The sequence below is a fragment of the Anopheles cruzii genome, chromosome 3 (assembly GCF_943734635.1).
Source record: "Anopheles cruzii chromosome 3, idAnoCruzAS_RS32_06, whole genome shotgun sequence".
NCBI lineage: Eukaryota > Metazoa > Arthropoda > Insecta > Diptera > Culicidae > Anopheles > Anopheles cruzii.
Window position 1 is genome coordinate 76,973,182 of NC_069145.1, and position 18,722 is coordinate 76,991,903.

General features: G+C 44.1%; 1 protein-coding gene across 1 annotated transcript; it reads left to right on the top strand.

Moving 5' to 3' along the window:
• Positions 1 to 2,919: 2,919 nt before the first annotated feature.
• On the top strand, positions 2,920 to 13,753 carry LOC128271031 (neurotrimin-like). The gene is made up of 7 exons (XM_053008461.1): positions 2,920 to 2,989; positions 3,354 to 3,472; positions 4,645 to 4,830; positions 5,654 to 5,852; positions 6,574 to 6,705; positions 6,861 to 6,980; positions 13,476 to 13,753. Exons 1-7 carry the CDS (start codon positions 2,920 to 2,922, stop codon positions 13,751 to 13,753), a joined length of 1,104 nt encoding a protein of 367 aa, XP_052864421.1.
• Positions 13,754 to 18,722: the final 4,969 nt, after the last annotated feature.

An 18,722-nucleotide genomic window follows, 5' to 3' on the forward strand; every position in this document is an offset into this window, starting at 1 on the left:
AGGAAAACATCCAGTTATGTTTTATGATTATTGGTAGCTTTTCTTTTCAAGTCCACTCATGCCCGCAGTTCGCAACACACGAAGAATTACATTACCGTTCGAGGTTAATCCTCGTACGTCAGTTCAGGATCGGGACACTCACTCTGCTGCCGGCCATAATAATCGCCTCCATCAATTCCTCGTAACCAATTCCCATTTTCCAAGTAACGTGTTGCATATAATCCCCTCCCAGCACCATAACAACCCCATTATCATTCGGGATCGATCCAGCGTGAAAGTTGCCAGCTTCGAAAAAAGGCAGACTAGGATCGACGGACCATTTTCCCTTTCGGCAAGGGTAGTACCAAAGTGACCAGCTAAGGAAGAAAAAAAGAAGTGGTTCGGAAAGTGCCTTTACACTCAATCAAACACAAGGCACACAGAAATGTGAGAAATAAACGACTTCCCGGTACTAAACGTTTGTGAATGATGAAGAATGAAGGTATTTGAGAGTGAAAAATATGTGTTGTCCTGTGGGGGGGAGCTCCTTCCTGGGAAAAGGTTGCTCGCCTTCCGCCCAACAAATTTCTCGTTCCGCCGGGTTGTCAAGCGTGTCACCGTATTTTATGTCGTTACTTCGCCATAGCTACATTACTATAATCGAATTGGCATCTAGCACCGCTGGCCAGCATAATAACCGCGGGCAAAAGGCCAATAAACCGCTCGCTGCCGCTGGTTCCGCTAATGCTTGGAGGTGGTAAAATTTCATAATGTGCCTCCGGGAAAAGTATACCAAACGATTGGCTTTATTCAATAAAAAAAGCCCTTGCAACTAATGAACCCCTTGAACGATCTAATTAAATGCACGCCGTCAGCTGCTGTCGCGATATAATGAAGCTCTTAGCATTCACAACATCACGCGGCTGTTGGGACCAGAATCCTGGTCGCGTTTTCGAACGCCACACGGACGTCTCCGGCAGATTTCACACACATATTCGTGCCCAATGTACCACCATCCATGGGTTTGCCTCCAAGTAGTGTAGTTTAGGAAACCATTTCGACAAACCGCAGTACGTGGGAACTAGTCTAGAATAATTGAAGACAGTTGTCGTGGTTGCGACCAGAATAATGTATCGACTGCTCAACGGCACCGCGTCACGCTCGATAACGCCCCGTGGTGCGCCGGATGCGTGGTACATAAATTAATGGGATGAAATTCGAATTCAATGCAATTACTGTTTAACGTGAAAATAGTACTGGCGCATATGGCACCAGCTGCCTCGGCATGAATGGAGACAGAAGTACAGACTTAATCCTAAGGACGTTGAGGTATCACGAAGTGACTGACTGTTATTTTAAAATTCATCCTCGATTCAAGATATTAAATTAACATTCAATTTTATATCCAGCATGAATATCTAGAGTCTTTCTAATAAAATGACTGAAATAAAAAACTTTCGATAATTTGATTAAAGATCTGCAATAATAACAAGCAGATAAAGGTAAAGCAAACAAAATTAAAAGAAGTGATCTAGAGTTAAAGCACAAGCGAAATGACATCGATCACATCGAGTTTGTAAACTTGTCTCAAACTCAAACAAGTGCACCGTAACCAAACGTTACAACTTATGTAAACTTTTCATTCCATCAGTTGTTAAAAATTCAAATGGCTTTAACTACGCTGCCTTGGCAAATCGCTAATCTACATACTAGTGCGTTCATACTACATGTATAAACATATACTGGTTTAGCACAAACGTGTGCTAAATCTGCTACGGGGGCCCACCACGACCAGACCCCTCGGGGTCTACAAATTTAAATTAAAACAATGTGCCATACTTAAAAATATAAATATGCTCCATTCCGATCTTCTAAAAGAGAAACAAGATGTACACTAATGCTTTTGATACATCTTGATTTAATGATTTATGGCGAGGGCTTTCAACGGCGCTGTTTCAATTAATTCACTCTACACTTTTTCCACACTCGCGCCAGGTTACCAACCAGGAAACTATTTTACGTTCCAGAATAATTACTCAGTGCAATGGCAGATGCAACGGTGTAAAAAACGGACTCGTTGAAAGCTATATTTCCTGAGCAATCAGCATTTTAATGTCCACTCCAAACCGATACGCCATCGCCGTATCCTTGGGCCGTATGTGACCACAAAGAGCGTTTGTTTCGGAGCATTACTCGGATGAATAAAACGCGCCACATTTCACGCATCACATCGCCTCCACAACCCTCCTAGTGGCCGCTGCCCCTGAGCACCACCATGCGGCCCTCGTACCTGCTGTAGAGGAAGGAGAGCGAGAGAAATTATACGGACAACATGGTGATGCTCGCTATGCTCGTTGGCTATGCAGCAGCAGCAGCAGCAGCTGTGGCTAGGGCTGAAAGCGAATTTCAGCGCAGTACCTTAACGCGAAAGTGAGCAATGCGAAACAATAGGGCAGCGATTGCTGAAAGCCACCAGCACCTCCACCAGCAGCGGCCGCTGAAGTGCATCATCGCGCGAATCGTGAAGTGTTTGGCTGCACGGAGGCCGCGCCTTGCATCCTTAGGCGCCGGACCAACTGCCCTGGCCTGACGGAACTGTGTGTGCCCTGTGTGTGTGTGTGTGTGAGCCCCGCGGAGAGGCTCGAAGCTCGGTTGGTTGCTGCAGTACCGTGAACAGTATTTCGAAACATTACGGGAGTGAAGTGCCGGCTTAAGCCAAAGTGGAAGTGACTCATCTCGGGCAAAAGGGGAAAAAGGCAGAGAGAGCCCGTTCGAGCAGTTTCGGGGCGATTACGGTGGCGACTGCCATCTGAAGAAGGAACCAAACTAAGATAGCGTTGGGCACGGGACGGCACAATCGGGCGATTACCCGGTCCCGGAAGTGTAGCAGTGAGGCGCGCTCGAGCATCGGATGCACCGGAACGGAACAGCGCCACAGCGATGGGATACATAAATCTGCTCGAGCTAAAGCTTTTGTTAAATATATCATTAGTCGTGCTGCTGGTAAACGGTGAGTTGGTGTGTTTTTTCGAGAAAATTTAATTTCTCGAATTAGTATGATTTATGCGCGACGGTAAATAATCATAATGGATGACATAAATGGCACCGCGCCCACCGGTGGGCCGCCGGTGGCGTGGCGTGTTCCGCCGTTGTTTCCTATTTCGTTTCGATTCCCGTTCCCGTTGTTTGTTGTTCAACACTCTTTTTTTTTTTGCTTTTGTTTTGGCTTTCCCCCCGTTAAATGATGGAAAAGCGCTTTTCGATGTTTTATTTGTTTCCTCGTCTGTGGGCGCACGGGCGGATTTCCTAGTGGTGCACGGGTTCTCACGCTTCTTCGATGCCTTTCGCTTCTTTCTCTGCTCCGGACCGCACAGGACATGGCACCCAGACGGAAGCACAGCCAGAGTTCCTGGCCGCGCTGGACAATCTCACGGTGACACAGGGCCGCGACGTTTCCTTCACTTGCGTTGTGAACAACTTGGGACAGTACAGGGTAGGTGGTTTGCTAATTATCGCTTGAACTCGCTGCGGCACTGATTGATGATGAGGTGTGCGTCGTTTCAATTATGCTGTTTATGATGGGCCCAAACAAACCAATGCAAATTTATGTGAACTAGTTCCGTAGTAAGCTGGCACATTGTTGCCAATTCAAAATGTCCTCCCAATAAACGAACTTCAAGGATATTGCAATCAAAAGGATCGCTGTTTTGTATCAATTTAAAAATCTCAGCCATCACGGGTTGAAATCACGTTACGCGCATTAAATAATCTATCGATGGAATTAAACATTGTCTACAGCTAAGCTAAATAACTGGAAAGGAGTTGCGTGCAGGAGCCGCTGGCTCAGGCAAAACTGTGAAACGAGTTCATACTAATGCTTGTCTCATCTACATTATATACCTTCAATTCTTCGCCAAAAAGCGGCAGCATGGCGTGCCGCTTGAGAGGCACCCTCCACTCCACACGGCGCCCGCGCCGTTATTAATGATCTCATTTACAAAATTTATCGAAAACAAAACCCAACTTTTATTGACACGCAGCTCCCCTAAATAACGCAACCGGCTTCGGCCGTAGCCGCCAGTACCAAGGCGGCACACGGAAGGCAGTCGTAAAAAATCGCTGCCTAATGAAACGGTGAACATAACGAGTGCATAAAAGATTGAAAGTAGCAAACAAAAAATCAATTGCCATCTTTTGGCTGGCTCTTTGGGCTTCTTGGGTTGAGTCGACATTTTCCGACGGCAAAATGGCCCATTTCAATCAACTCCAGACACGCTCTTGAGGTTCGTGTTTCGGGTCGCCAGGATCCGACAGAAGATCCGGCAGAGTAGAAGTGTTGTCTAGCTGAACTCAAGTTGGACCACGTCGTTAAAGTAGTGTTTTACTGCCACGCGATACATTGGCACGGAATCCGAACCGAACCGTGGTACTAGGATTTTGTCTGTAATTTTGTAATATTAATTGCCTGAGCCCCATTCCTAAAAATTAACTTTATAATCGGCTTCCCGATGCAGGATTTGTTCACGTGGCTACCGCGTACATCACAACGCTATACAGGGTTGAAACCTAAAAACCCAGAAAAATGCTCGACGGGATAACTTTAACATTGCATTCGAGGTAATAGTTCCGTTTTTCTCGTGAAATTCTCCATTCGTTCGGCTAAAGGTAGCATGGATCAAGTCGGACTCGAAGGCGATTCTCGCCATCCACACACACATGGTGGCCCTGAATCCACGGCTATCCGTCACCCACAATGGCCACAACACCTGGAAGCTGCATATCTCCCACGTTCAGCTGAACGATTCAGGAAGCTACATGTGCCAAGTGAACACGGATCCGATGAGACATCAGGTGAGTAATGTGCCCCGTAACGGAGCAGAGGAAAATGTCCCTTAGCTTCCTAGGGAGAGCATTTAGCAAATGAAAACGAAGCCATTGTGACCTTCTTTGAGTTGAATTTAAAATCGCCATTTATCGGATATTGCTCCGTGCAGCAATACGGAAAATCAAGATGATGCCTATTCCTCGTCAATTATGGAAGACGCACACTGACCGGCAGAAGAAAGTGTACACGCGCTGTGCTTCCCAGTGTTCTTGAAACACGAACTCGTGATTTAATTTGTCTAATCTAATAATGTTCCAAATCACAAAAGAAAGGATATGTTTTAAAAAAGGAAAGAATTAACTGCATTTCAGTTGCATTTTTTTAAATTGTTCACAACTACTGTGTGTTTTTTGTCATAGAGTGATTCTAAATCTGCCGCAAGAGCTAGGCAATTGAGAAGTTAACTCAACAATTTGGGCACAGAATACAATTTCAAATTTTTCTAGAAATGTTCCTAGCAACAATCGTACGCAATCTTATAGATTTAAGGATTTTCATGCTTCCGGCTTAGGCTAGGTTCTTAGGATCTTTAAAAAAAGATTAGAAAACTTTACTTGTGGTCAGTGTGGATCCGTCGCTTGGCGTAGCATCACCACCACGTTCGATTGGCCGGGCAATTGGCCATCGGTGTTTTTGCAGCCCGGAGTGTCTCCGGAGAGAAAAAGAATGCCCTCCCAGTCGCAGCTTCTCAAGCGTTTGACCATTGTAGTAATTGCTTCATGAATACATAAATTGCACCGAGGAATGGGAGCACAGAGCTGCGAAAGTAACTAAGAACCGTAATTACAGTCGGGCAACTTGGACGTCGTCGTTCCACCTGATATTTTAAACGAACACGAGCCCAACACCCTGGAGGGCGGCGTGGCCAACGAGGCCGGCAACGTGCAGCTGGTGTGCCAGGCGACCGGTGTCCCCGAGCCGACGGTCCAGTGGAGGCGTGAAAATGGCAAGGATATCGTCGTGCGAACGGAGGGCAGAGAAAAACAAGGTAATTTGTGGCTCCGGGGGATTGCGAAGTTTAATCTAGTGCTTTTCTTCGCTCGCATAGTTTGCTGTCATGGCGCTTGATTTACTAACAAATTCAACTGACCCGAAAGGCTCCGGCCCGCTTCCAGCGCCAGTTAATTATCCAACAATGCAGAGATTCAAGTCTTTTAATTTCTGTGTTTTTCTTTAATTTTAAAGTTATCTTTCGTCCCTGGGCGAGTGGGTGGACAAACACGCAAACTACCACACGATCACTTTTCTACGTTCACTTACCTAACAGTACCGATTGCCTAGCTAAGACCTTGTGGCCCAAGATGCCTTTCACTGGAAAGATATGAAAATGAAACAAAATTTTGCTAATTTCGGAACGATTTTACATTTGCATTCATAATTCAACATCCTTGTTCAGAAGTTGCAGTTTTTACGAAAATAAAATCTGTCTTTAGCACACTTCAGTGATGTCATTTTCCGTTGGAAAAAACGCGCAGGACAATCTTTCCAAAAATTGACTTAAATGAAATAAAAGAAACATCTTCAATGCATTTTATCTCAACAGACAGCTACCAAAAGAATCAAATGTTGTTTAATACTCCAGTAAACATTTTCGAGACCCCTTTTTCTGCCCCCGCCGCCGCATTGTGCATTGGTGAACGACGGAGCATAAAGATAGCATAACATTGTTGCATGTTCTGTTTTCTCGCTCTCTGCTTCATTCCGGCCAGTGGTGAAGTTCATCGAAGGCGAACGACTCGTCCTGAACCAAGTGCAGAGAACCGACATGGGAGGATATCTCTGCATCGCCTCGAATGGTGTTCCGCCCTCGGTTAGCAAACGGTTTGATGTCCAAGTGAACTGTAAGTCACTGCTGTCGCATACCTTAGTGGTTCGGTTGCAACTGAAACCGTAGTGTGAGATGTGTTGAAACTTTGGCCACTGCCATTTTTATGCTAACATCAAACATTGTCTTTCTATGTCACCGTTCTAACGCGTCCGCGGTGACCATTATCAGTTCCACCGAACGTGAAAGCCGGAAACCAATTAGTTGCCGCCCCGGTCGAGAGCCACGTGCTGCTGCAGTGCGTCGTCGAAGCATTCCCGACTCCGCTCAACGGATGGCACAAGCATGATGGTACGATCAGTTCGTTGTTTAAAATTAACAGTATTGATTTCACTAGATAAAGGGTTTCTTATCGTGCCATGTAATTTCAATCTTAGTCTCGTAAGCACAGGTGAGCTTTCCTTTAACCTCCAAAGAGATACAAGGGGTCTATGGTCGGTGTAAACTATAAACTTCTGACCATATATGTAATGCTTAAAATATGCGACGGCCCAAACAATGGCTAGTAACTCCTTTTCGATCGTATGATAACGGGTTTCGGGTCCATTCAATGACCTGCTGGCGAACGCTATAGGTCGGTCTACTGTTTTCTCATTTGAAAGCACCGCTCCAATGGCAAATTTACTGGCGTCGGTAGTCAATACAAATCTGTCTCGATGGTTTGGCCTCACTAATATTGGTTCTGAGATTAGAGCTTTCCGCAACGTGTTGAAAGCGTCATTGCAGTCGGACGACCAATTGAATTTAATGTCCTTCTTCAACAAATCGTTTAGAGGCTTACGGATCCTTGCGATACCTGGGATGAATTTCCCATAGAAGTTAGTCGCGCCTAAGAACGAACGTACTCCCTTGATGTTTGTTGGTGGGCTCATATTCTCAATGCTTTTGACATTGTCTTTAGCGGGCCTTACTCCCTGTTGGTTGATTATGTGGCCTAGGTATTTGATCTCTTCCTTCAGTATTTGGCATTTCTTTGGCTCAAGCTTTAAATTGTACTTGCGAAGCCCTCTGAGCACTTTCTCAAAATGTTCGTTATGTTCATTGATTGTCCTTCCAAAGATGACAATATCGTCTAAGTATACTACTGCTCTCACACCTTTGATTTCGTATAGAACGGTGTTCATTAAACGCTGGAATGTCGACGGACTGTTTCTTAAGCCCATCGGCATCGCGCGGAAGTGATAGTGACCGGTAGGCGTTGAGAAAGCTGTCTTCGCAGCATCCTTTGGGGATATCGGGATCTGGTAGAATCCTGATTTCAAATCTAACGTGGAGAAGTATTTGCTATCTCCCAACGTGTCTATGATTTCGTTAATTAACGGGATTGGGTAAACGAAGGGTTTCGTGACCTCATTCAAAGCTCGGAAGTCTACTACAATTCGATATCTTTTCTTCCCATTATCGTCCAGCTTCTTGGGTATGCATAGAACGGGGGCGTTGTACGGGCTTGTACTAGGTTCGATAATTCCTTGCTCCAACATTTCGTCTATTTGTTCTTGTAAATGAATTTTTGTTACCTTCCGGGAAACGATATTGCCTCTTATAGATAGGCACATTTGTTGATGTTTCGATCTCATGGACGGCTGCCTTAGTCTGAGTGAGTTTGTCTCCTTCCATAAAGAAAACATCATTAAACCTACGCAGTGTGTTGGCCAATTCGTTGTTAGCCGGTTCCAACTGCAAAATTTTAAGCAATTCCTTTTCCCTTTCGTAACCTTGTAGCCTTTTTATCTGCTTATATTCAACAATGTCGCAATCCAGGTCACTGTCTAAATCTGTTTTGCCCTGATAAGCGTCGTTCGGCATTTCTTCCAAATGTTCCATTCCTAACATTTCGTTATCAAATCTCCCCTCTCTTTCGTCTACTGCAATTCCGATGCGTTTGCTCTGATTCCTCTCTCCCAGAATTTTGCGCTGATCGCATCTAAATTGTCTCCTTGGCAAGCAAGTTATTTTCATTAACCCTTCCTTCAGGTTAATTTCCGCTCCTTGCTGCTGCAGGAACTCTAGACCTAAAATTCCTGGTATTAATAAATCCTTAATTACGTAAAACCTAACTAAGAAATTACTCCCTTCAATAATCAATTGAAGCTCGCACGATCCCATTGTAGTTATAGTATTATTGCCTATGCCTGTAATTTCTGCTTGATCGCGGCAGTCTATTACCGTACACCTATACTCTTGGCCTCGTCCCACCTAAGTAAATTAACTGTGGCGCCAGTATCAATGTAGTATCTCGTTTTTCTTCTAGTGTTTTCTTGCGTTGCTAATGTAACGTATACCATTTCATCCTGGCTGCTTTCTAACCGTACTAACTTTTCATTGATACCTCTTGCAGTTTGTTTCTCTTGCCTGCTTGTTTTATTAACCATGTATATTTTCGCTTGCGTTCTTTTTCCCGTACTGCGCGTCCTTGTTTCTACGGCCACAATTGCCTTCGTACCTGTGTCTATATCTCTCTTCACCGTCCATTTCGCGGTCATCATTTCTTGGGTTGTTTGAATTACTAGCGTTTCTTCGCCAGCCTTCGTTCCTTGGTGGGTATCCTTTTTCCCTTCCTTCGTGGGTTTCTTTTTGTGGCCTATAGCCTCTTTGCCTATCTATCAGTGCCCACCGATTTTGTAGATGTAGTCGAGGAGCATTACTTTTATCAAACATCTGTCGGCGATTACCTATATGCAGGGTTCTGAGCCTTTCTTCAATCTTTTCTTCCTGAATAATATTTCTGTAATCGTCTTCTAATTGTTTTAACATTTCTACTAGTTCTAACTCTTTGTAATTTCTGGCTAGTCGTTTAAGTATGCCACTGTTTAATCCTCCAGTAAAGTGGAGTCTCAAATGCTGTTGTGCGTACGATTTTCGGTCTCCATTGGTTCTTTCATATTCTTTAATGTAATTATAGAGATCGATTGTTCTCTTCCTGTAGCTTTGGAATGACTCATTTTTCCCTTGTTCGAGAATCTCAATTTCTAACATGACTTCGTCCAGTCGCATATCTCTACCGAATTCATGGGTTAAATTTTCCTTGACTTCCTGCCAGCTCTTCGCCTTTATTCTTGAGTAAGCTGTCGCCGCGGGTCCTCTCAATTTTGCTACTACTGTTCTAATTAGCGCGTCTTGCGAATCCTCCGGAATGAGAGATGCTATGTAGTTACCCTGATCTACTAAAATTTGCACCTCCTGATGATCTCCTGCGAACTCGGGTAGCAGGTTCATTGCCATTTTAATTATGTTTGTCGGAGTCATTTTAATTTCTTTATGCTCTTTTGGTTTCAATGTTATGTTAATATTTTTACCCGGAGGTTACTTTAAAAAGACTCGGTATTATATCAATGTTTTTCCTCAATTTCCTGAACACGTGTATGAGTACACAATAATTACTTTAAAAAAGTCTAACCATTCTTCACGCAATATTGCTTGTCTCGCATGTCACTTCATTATTCAAACTTTGGCACCTTACTCACAGGATTGCTGCCTCCAAACTGCGTTCTCCAAGATCGGTGGCTGGTCCTCTGTTGCACGATCGATGGCTGTTCTCAAACTGTAATTTCCAGATCGATAGCTGGTCCATGGTCGATGGCTGCTCCTATGATGCACGTGCCGAGCGAAACTTCCAAACTCCTTCCTCTGTTTAGGTGGCGTCGATCTCGTCGTTCTTCCTTCTAGGCTGCTTCGTTCGTCCTTCGTAGTTATTTCTTCGATCCACTGCGTTTCTCCATTCTACTGCTTCTCCACTATCACTGGATTAACTTCCACTATCACATTCACTATACTTGCACTGTCATTTTTGTCTTATGGACTTTGGGTTGCTTCCCACCGGGAATTTCCAAAATCCTGGGTATTCATAATCCGAACACCGCTGTCACCAGTTGCACGGACCTACCTTGCGGTCTAAGGATCCTGCAAAGCTTTCCAATGTGGAAAACACTTACTTCTTCTTCACGATCGGGCGGACTGACGAACCTAAGACTTAAATGATGTTACTCGTCGAAGGTTTCAGCTTAACAATCAGCACGCGACGACGTTCCGTCGACTTTATTAATATATATAGACTTACAATTTTTGGGTCGCCCCTCAGTTGACGCATTTCTTATTACTTCTATCCCACTCTCTCACGCTTTCTCAATGTTTTCCAACTTTCCCTTTGTAGTTTTTTGGGCTTCCGGCATTCCAAGTTGCGTTTCCGTGTGCTTACTCGGTTTACACTACAATCTACCTGCCGTCGAGGTCGCGTTCTCCGCTTCCGCGCCGTCATAGTAGGCGCGATCGCTGACCATTCCGATCTTCCTGTTTGGATGCGTGGTCCGGGTTCATTTCCCCGTTGCAAAGTTACGGTTGTTTTGTTGACCGTCGCTCGGCCAGTGCCGTCGCCAGTGCTACTTGTGCTGCGGTTGCAGTTTTCGGCATGTGGCTCGCTTGAGGTCGCGCGCCGCGTTGCGCCGCTGTCCGCTCGCCATACTTCCGTCTCACTCAGTCTCTCAGTCCGTCGCATGGGGCCGTTCTTGGTCATCGTAGCTGCGTTGTGTCAAGGTTGATGAGGTGTGCAAGGTTTCGGCTTCCTCGTTGCTGTGTCATCATATGTCGTCATTGTTGTGCTTAGCGGCTGCAAGCGTCCGCTGGTACACACATTGGGGTAGGTTTGCTCTGTGCTTCAGTCGTTCCGGGTTGGAGTTCCGAAGGCGGTGACGCATTTCGGTAACGGTGGTCTTGGCGATCGGTGATCGTTCTCGGGTTTGGGAGCTCCGTAGGCTCCTGGGCGTTGCATCCGCTGCTACTCTTCGAGCTGGAGGATACTATTGGCACAAGAGTATACTCCAGTGGATTGCCGGTATCACTTGGGTGCGCTAGTTTATTTTGGCACCTGCTGGATGAGATAATGGATTTGCACGGGGCTGGGCTCTGCATAATAATAGTACAGTGGAGCCAATTAGTTTGTAATTCAATTTGCAGGAATTGATAATTGCGTTGAATAAAATCACGCAGCAAATGGAAACCATTTTTGCAAAACAATCATACAAATTAGAGATTACTCAACCCATTTTCACATTTTGCCCTATTACATTTTTTGAATAATATAAATATGAAAACAGATCTGAATCACTGGTGTGTAGTTTTTGACGGAAACTTGTAATCGTACTTTGAACGCTGATGGTTGTTTTTTGAAAATGTTCCCAGCTTATAACAGTAATTTCCAATCGAATTCAAAAATGCCGCAAGTGAAAGCTTATAATTAACATAAAAACCGTGCCCCGGCAATTAGCTGTCATTAGGTGCCGATTTGATTTTATAGTTAAAAACTCGTTGGCGTTTAATGACCACCGCATGGGACCGCCCCGTCCACCGGAATGATCTCTGCGGCGACAGCAAAAAGCGCGAGGAGAGGTGGGCCGCATAAAATAAGCGGCCAACATTAGTGCGATGTTTTACCGGAACATAATTCCGCGTCACCTTCCGTGCCGGTGCCACAGGCATCGGCAAACGCAATATTTATTTCCTGCTCGCATCCTTCGCCATCGGCGCTTCTTCACGCGGCCATCAACTGCTCATAATTGAAAACGCGGGGCACAGGCAAAGGCTCAATTAATTTTTATTGCGTCACAATGAAACACCCCATAACAATAAATTAATTGATGTGATTATCAAGCGCGGCCGACGGTTGGCGCATTTGCTGTCGCTGATCGCGCTATCGATCGCGCAGGACGCGATGTTTTTCCGTCGCGCAAACTCTTTTGCGCTGTTGCATAAAATGGCATGCACTTCGGTATCGGATCGGAATATGCAGTATAGTTATTTTTTTTGTCTTCACCATCCGGTGTTATCATCCGGTTGCCCGTCCCGGTATGGCCCTTTTTCATGTTAAGCCACTATCGGCGAACAAATCGAGCCCCCGTTTCTGCCTTCTTGGACATCTTTGCATCGCGCCGCGTTTGTGGCGGGCCGCGGGATCATAAAAAGGATCGTCGCATAAATATATTTATTTTTAATGACATGAGCCTGCAGGGGCGCGCGCAGAGTGGTGTCATCACAGCGCAGGTCTTCGGGGAGGGCGTGTGAAAAAAGGCGAAACCCGTCCTCGAGGCGCACGGCGACCACTCAGATGCTTTGGTTATTAATTATTTGCGCCATTCGTGCCCAGCACGCACACGGGTTGTGCTTGTCCACCGATTTTGCGTATCCCGTTTTTTGTGTCCGCTGAGCTCGGACATCAGCTCGGCAGCTTCCGTGGCGGAGGGTGTCTTTGCGGTTGCAATAAAAAATCCCACCAGTGAGCGTGGCAGAAATTAACATTCCACAAATATGGTTGCGAATACACTGGCGAGCCGATGACCACCGGGCGTGTGAGTAGCACCGGTCGCAATTACTTGCAAACTGATGCTTGATGGTTGAAATTTTTCATTCTCCTAACGTTCGCACTGGATCTTTTGGAAAGTCATCAAAAAACTCAGTGACAATTAATCGGAATGTCTAAAATGCTTACTGCGCCCATACGATGTGTACGGTGTCATTTAGATTCGTAGGAGTGACTGTCAGCGGCCGAATACTTTTGGGTCGTCGTGTTTCGTTGCCTAGAGCCGGTCCACGTAAAAGGACTCCATAGTTTGGAACCACTCGGAATACTCTGTCCACGAACCACGCTTGGGGCAGGAATTTGATGGGAAATTTTATGCACTCAAGCGAGGGGCCGTGGCCCTGTCCGTAATGCGTTGCATCCCGATGCACTAACGCCATGCTCATCGTGCCCACTCGTCTAATATTGACCCGCCTTTGTCCAACCACATCACCCAGGAGGTAACGCTGGACACGGTGTTAATGGCGCCGCGAGCGGAAACGGCGGCATGGCCGGTGGAACCGGCACCGGCGGCACCGGAGGCAACGGGCTGGAGAAACCGAGGAACACGCAAATGCCGGCCCCAATACCATCGCGGCAGCCGCTCTGGATCCTGAACAACAAGTCGCCCGCGGCGAGCATCTTCGCCCATGGGCGGCCCTCCAGCACGGTCGCGTTTGTTAGTTGTTGTTTGCTGATGATTTATAGTCTGTTGATGTTGCCGACATTTACATGAAGTTATGCGTATGGGTGTTACCATTGCTGTTAGTGCGTACGTGTATGTATGTGTGTGCGTGTGTGTGTGTGTGTGTGTCTGTACATTACGATAAGTATGATCAAATTAGCCGCAACATCGCCCGCCCCCAAACATTAAGAGTTTACAGGCCCCACCAGGACACGGATAAATAGTGGGACAGAGGCAGTGTTTAGAACAGCTAAATAAAAACAATAAACCAGAGCTGCGTGATGGGCTACAATAGCATGATTAAGTTTAAACCCGAATTATGCATACACAACGCCAATAAGACCGAATATCAGCCAGTTTCAACACGAACAGTGGTTCTAAATCCCATGCTCACAGCAGTACGAATTAACAAGGGCACTAATCCCCGCAGTGTGGCATATTCCCAGTGGTCGAACAGCAACACTGGCCCGCAACAAATTGTTACAATTATAAGTGCACTTTATAAGACAACTCAACAAAAGAGGGGCAACAGAACAACAGAAAGAGGAGAGAAAGAGAGTGAAAGAAAGCTAAAGTAAAAAAAACGTGTAAAATGAATTTATAAAGAAGTGTCAAAATGATGAGAAATAAGCACTCGAGGAGCTTGTACAGAGATGAAGAAGAAACAAAACACATAATGTTGACCATTGTACATAGTGTTGAAACACGACAAAACTAAGGACGATACTTGAATACCTTACAGAAATACAGCGGAATGGTTTATGGCCAATCATTTCCGTATTGAGGGCAATTAGTTTCACAGTATTGCACGGAGCAGATTATTTACAAAATTGAAATAACGTTTGATGGCATGTTTCCAAAAGCTGGCAATTGGATTTCGTTTCCTTTGCATTTTTTATTTAAGGAAGACCTACTTGGTCACTCTTTTATAATTGTGCTATCTCAAGAGTCTCCCAAAAGTCTCCCAAAAATCTGTTGGGCTCAAGTTGGATCCAGACGGCGTGGCCGAAAGTATGTAACAAGAGTCCGTAGCACACGTCCTAACGTACTACACCAACGACAGTAATGAAGGTGAGTCCTGTCCCGCCAGCCTTTTGGTCGGCAATTTGATATGCGCCAAGCCCGCACGACACAGCAGGCCTCAGCGAGGCCGGGATTGGCAAAAGGATCGCTTCGGTTTCATCCGCTGTCGGTTTACGATATAATTTTAATTAATGTTCGTGCCTCAGTTTTCGCAACGCTAGTTGGCTTCCATTCTTTCGGCTGCTTCGGGACGGACCACTCTCGGCCGATACTTTAATACAGCTTTCAGCTAATTTACGTGTTCCGGAAACCAACCGGCTGCATAGGCCGGACTTTCGATAATAAGACTTCCATTTATCGCACAAAATATTAAAATTTGCATTCCCATCACGCGTACCCAGGATATGGATTCGTAATTACTTTCTTACGTTTTAACGGTGCTTAAGAGCTCAAAGCAGGAAAGAACCTGGTTTCTTGGAAAAAATGGTTGTCGCGCTCCGACATGGCTAACGTTAAAGGATCTGTTAAGTTTTGTCGTCGCCGTAGAACAAATAATCATGTTTGGCCAAAGGGACCTCCACACGCTCGGGTTTTTATTCCGTCAGCCCAAGCACGTGTATGTGTGTATGCCATGCATGGCGCCATGTTGTCAAGTAATTTGGAAGTTATTTTAGAACTTATTAAAACTCAATTAATCCCTTGACAGGTTCACGGGTCTAACTCAGTTCCCCGCTGCTGAGCCCGGCCCAGACTCAGCAGACACATGCCCTCTCAGACGCGTGTCTAGCAACTTTCGTTGAAAGATATCCCACGAAAGCCAGACCTGGCAAGGGCTTTAAATTTTACCAGCAACGCACATGCTACCGGGCAGTAGAAAATACTCTTCAAAAGCCCATTAGGTCGGTTTTAGTCGCTTAAAGTGACATGAAATTTCTGGAGCAAATACCACAATTTCGATATCGGCAATAAGCTCAAATGTTTTGAAATAAATGATGAAATATTTATTCCAGATCTTGCCACCAAATTCCACTCACGTTTACCGATCGTCACCGAGGAATTTCGGCAATGTTCCTTTCAAAATCCATTTTAAAAAGGTATTCAAGAGTCTCCTCATAGAATCGTACAAGTTAACTGCTGATCGTGTTATATTTCAAAAATCATACTAATCACACGGATTGAAGAATGCTAAGCAAATTCTCTACCATTAATCTACGGATGATCGTGACCAGTCATTAAAGATTATCTATAACAAAATCGTAAAATCAAACAGAAAAAGCGAAACGTCAAGAAGATGTCTTCCGTCAAGAATCATGAAATGACAAAAAAAGCGATGTTGGGGAAAGCAAACACCTCAAGAGCAAAGCGAAACCACTGCTTGGAGAAGCAGGCAAACCATATGGCTACATTTGTTAAACGGTTTATACTGAGCCAAGGGGTGCAAGCATTTTCGGACATTTTCAAGCGTGAAACCATTGGGTTAGCGGAGCTCAAAGGCGCACACTGAGAGACGTAAATCGTAATGCTAGGGAGTTTAAAATTCATACAGCAACAACGTCAGTCAAGAAGTAATCAGCCAAGAAATACCAAAGTTTTGAGTGTACATATATCCTGTAATTCAATGGTGAAATAATCGCATTCATTACTGAAACAGTCGGGAAGCTTTACTGGAGCAGACAAACTAATTGACATTTTTTAGGCAACCAGTACAGTCTTTTGGAGCATCAGGTCAAACATTTTTCCCTTCAGTTTTCCCCATTTTCCAATAGTTAGCGAACAACACAAATATAACAATCATTGATACGCTTAGAAACAAATAGTAATCACGGGCCACCTTTGTATTCGTTCAATCAGGTTATTGGACACCTTGTAATGGTCTAATTGCATCATCTATAAAACACTAAACTATGCAAATTATTACCCGTGACACCCTTAACCAACACAACAGTTATCGTATGATTTAAACATGTTCACAGTTTCTTGGTTTTGTATGGTTTTAACAAATTCACTACAATTTTAAACACAAACCCCTATGACTAATAATGTCTCTGTAAAGGAATAATCAGCTAACGCCACGCGAATTGAAAGCGTGAAAACTTAACACGCACGGCAGTTGGCAACTCTGAGGAGCGCCGAAAGCTACGCTTTATGGAAACACAATGTTTCGGTGAGCTCCTCGAGAACCGGAATAATACGGGCGACCCACACAGAAATCTATCTACCATCTCATTGCGTAATAAAATACAAGACAATAAATAATTTAATGCTAGATACAATATAACGCGGAGTAGTTGTCGAAGAGGTACACTGGATGTGGGAACGATGCATGGGAACGCAATGTGCAGTACAGGTGAAACACAGGCGAGCAGAGAGATAGTTAATTGAAAATACCTAAACGATCTATATAGCCTACCGATTAAATAAAAGTATTCATAAGAAAATGAAATCTTACGCCTGATTCACTATTTTAAGAGAACGTCTTTCGCCGTGAGAATGCATAGCACAGCGATCTGCGGTAAGTATGTGCAAGATTATGTAGTATATTTTTATATCCAGATTTATACGCCAATCCAGATTTACGACGGCTGTATGAGCATTTACAAATTCAAACGTAGTGCTTAATATTTTATTTCTCTAGAAATAATTCACCAGCAGCAGCTAAACCTCCAATCCTATGCTTCAGCGGTTCAATCAAGCGAATAGAAAATATAATGTAAATGGCGATTTCGCAATAGTCTGCATTATTAATTCAATCCAATTACAGCAAACCGAACTAAAAAGGAATTTTGTTTCTTCATTCTTGGTTTATTGAAACTATTGGTTTGACTTTCAATATCTTCTTTGAATATGAAAAAAACCAATTGTGTGGTGCCAGTTGGCGAAATAATTAAATATACAGTCAAACATTCCCGTTATGGAAATGCATCTCGTTCAGAGAACTGTCCACAGAACACAGAAGAACCGGAAAAGCAAAGCAATCATTAATTTTGTTTTTCCTATTTTTCTTTGAACTAGCCCTAACATCTCGGTCAGTTCGATAGGATTAAGTCTTTTTTAATTTAAATAAAAGTAAAAATTTGTTTGCTGATTTTTTTACTCAGATAGTTAAAGCTGAGTTCGATGATATTTAATTTATTATTATTTTGGACAACTTCAGATTCATTTTTAGAACAAAAATAGTAATTTAAACATGTTTCTAAACGATTAATGCCCAGTTTCTATCAGAAGGCTAATGAATACATTCGTTATTAAGTGGCGTAACTCAATGCTAAGCTAGTCACACCGAGTTACAGAAAGCTCTCAGCGAGCTGAAAGGATTTCCTTTGCATTGAGCCTTGCAAGTCAAACTTGTTACTGAATGTTACGGTCTGATACGTGCGCTCTTGTAGCTTGTAACAAAAGAATCGTACATTACTCCCTTCGACGATACGCCTTACGAGGGACGATTCGAAGCATACTACCTAGCACCTACTACATAAAATGAAATGCGTCCCACAAAGGACGGGTTCTACGCTGACTGGTTTCAACTTAGCTTCACTCATCCATGCGAAACTCTCGTAAAGGATTCCCCAGCTCCCCCAAGGATTCCCCAAAGGGCTACAGGGCTTATTGTAAAATTTTGACTCCACTTACTTCCTACATTCCAGGACATGAAAATCAAACTATCGTCTAACACAGATGCTGTTGATTACATTATACCATCCTTATTATTATATTTTGCTATTTACTGGGTTCTGGGCATGGACAATAGTTTTATCAAAAGATCTGAAAATCCTTTGAACCGCTGACAAATGTGCTTGCATGCGTGAATTTGTAAAACTTAAGCAAACGCAATTGAACATATTTGGGCGCGGTTTGGTTTGATCTGTCGTTCCAAAAGTTAGAGAGAAGCATTGGTTTTTATTCGCGAATAAATCTGCCCAAAAACCTTTCTTTTTCACTTCCTTCCAAAGCAACAGAAAATAATTTGAATCAATCGGTTCCACTGCAACATTCCAAC

Coding starts and splice junctions, on each gene's coding strand:
- LOC128271031 (XM_053008461.1), top strand. CDS start 2,920: ATGGGATACATAAATCTGCTCGAGCTAAAGCTTTTGTTAAATATATCA. Junction 3,473..4,644: donor ACAACTTGGGACAGTACAGG/GTAGGTGGTTTG, acceptor GTTCGGCTAAAG/GTAGCATGGATCAAGTCGGA. Junction 4,831..5,653: donor CGGATCCGATGAGACATCAG/GTGAGTAATGTG, acceptor CCGTAATTACAG/TCGGGCAACTTGGACGTCGT.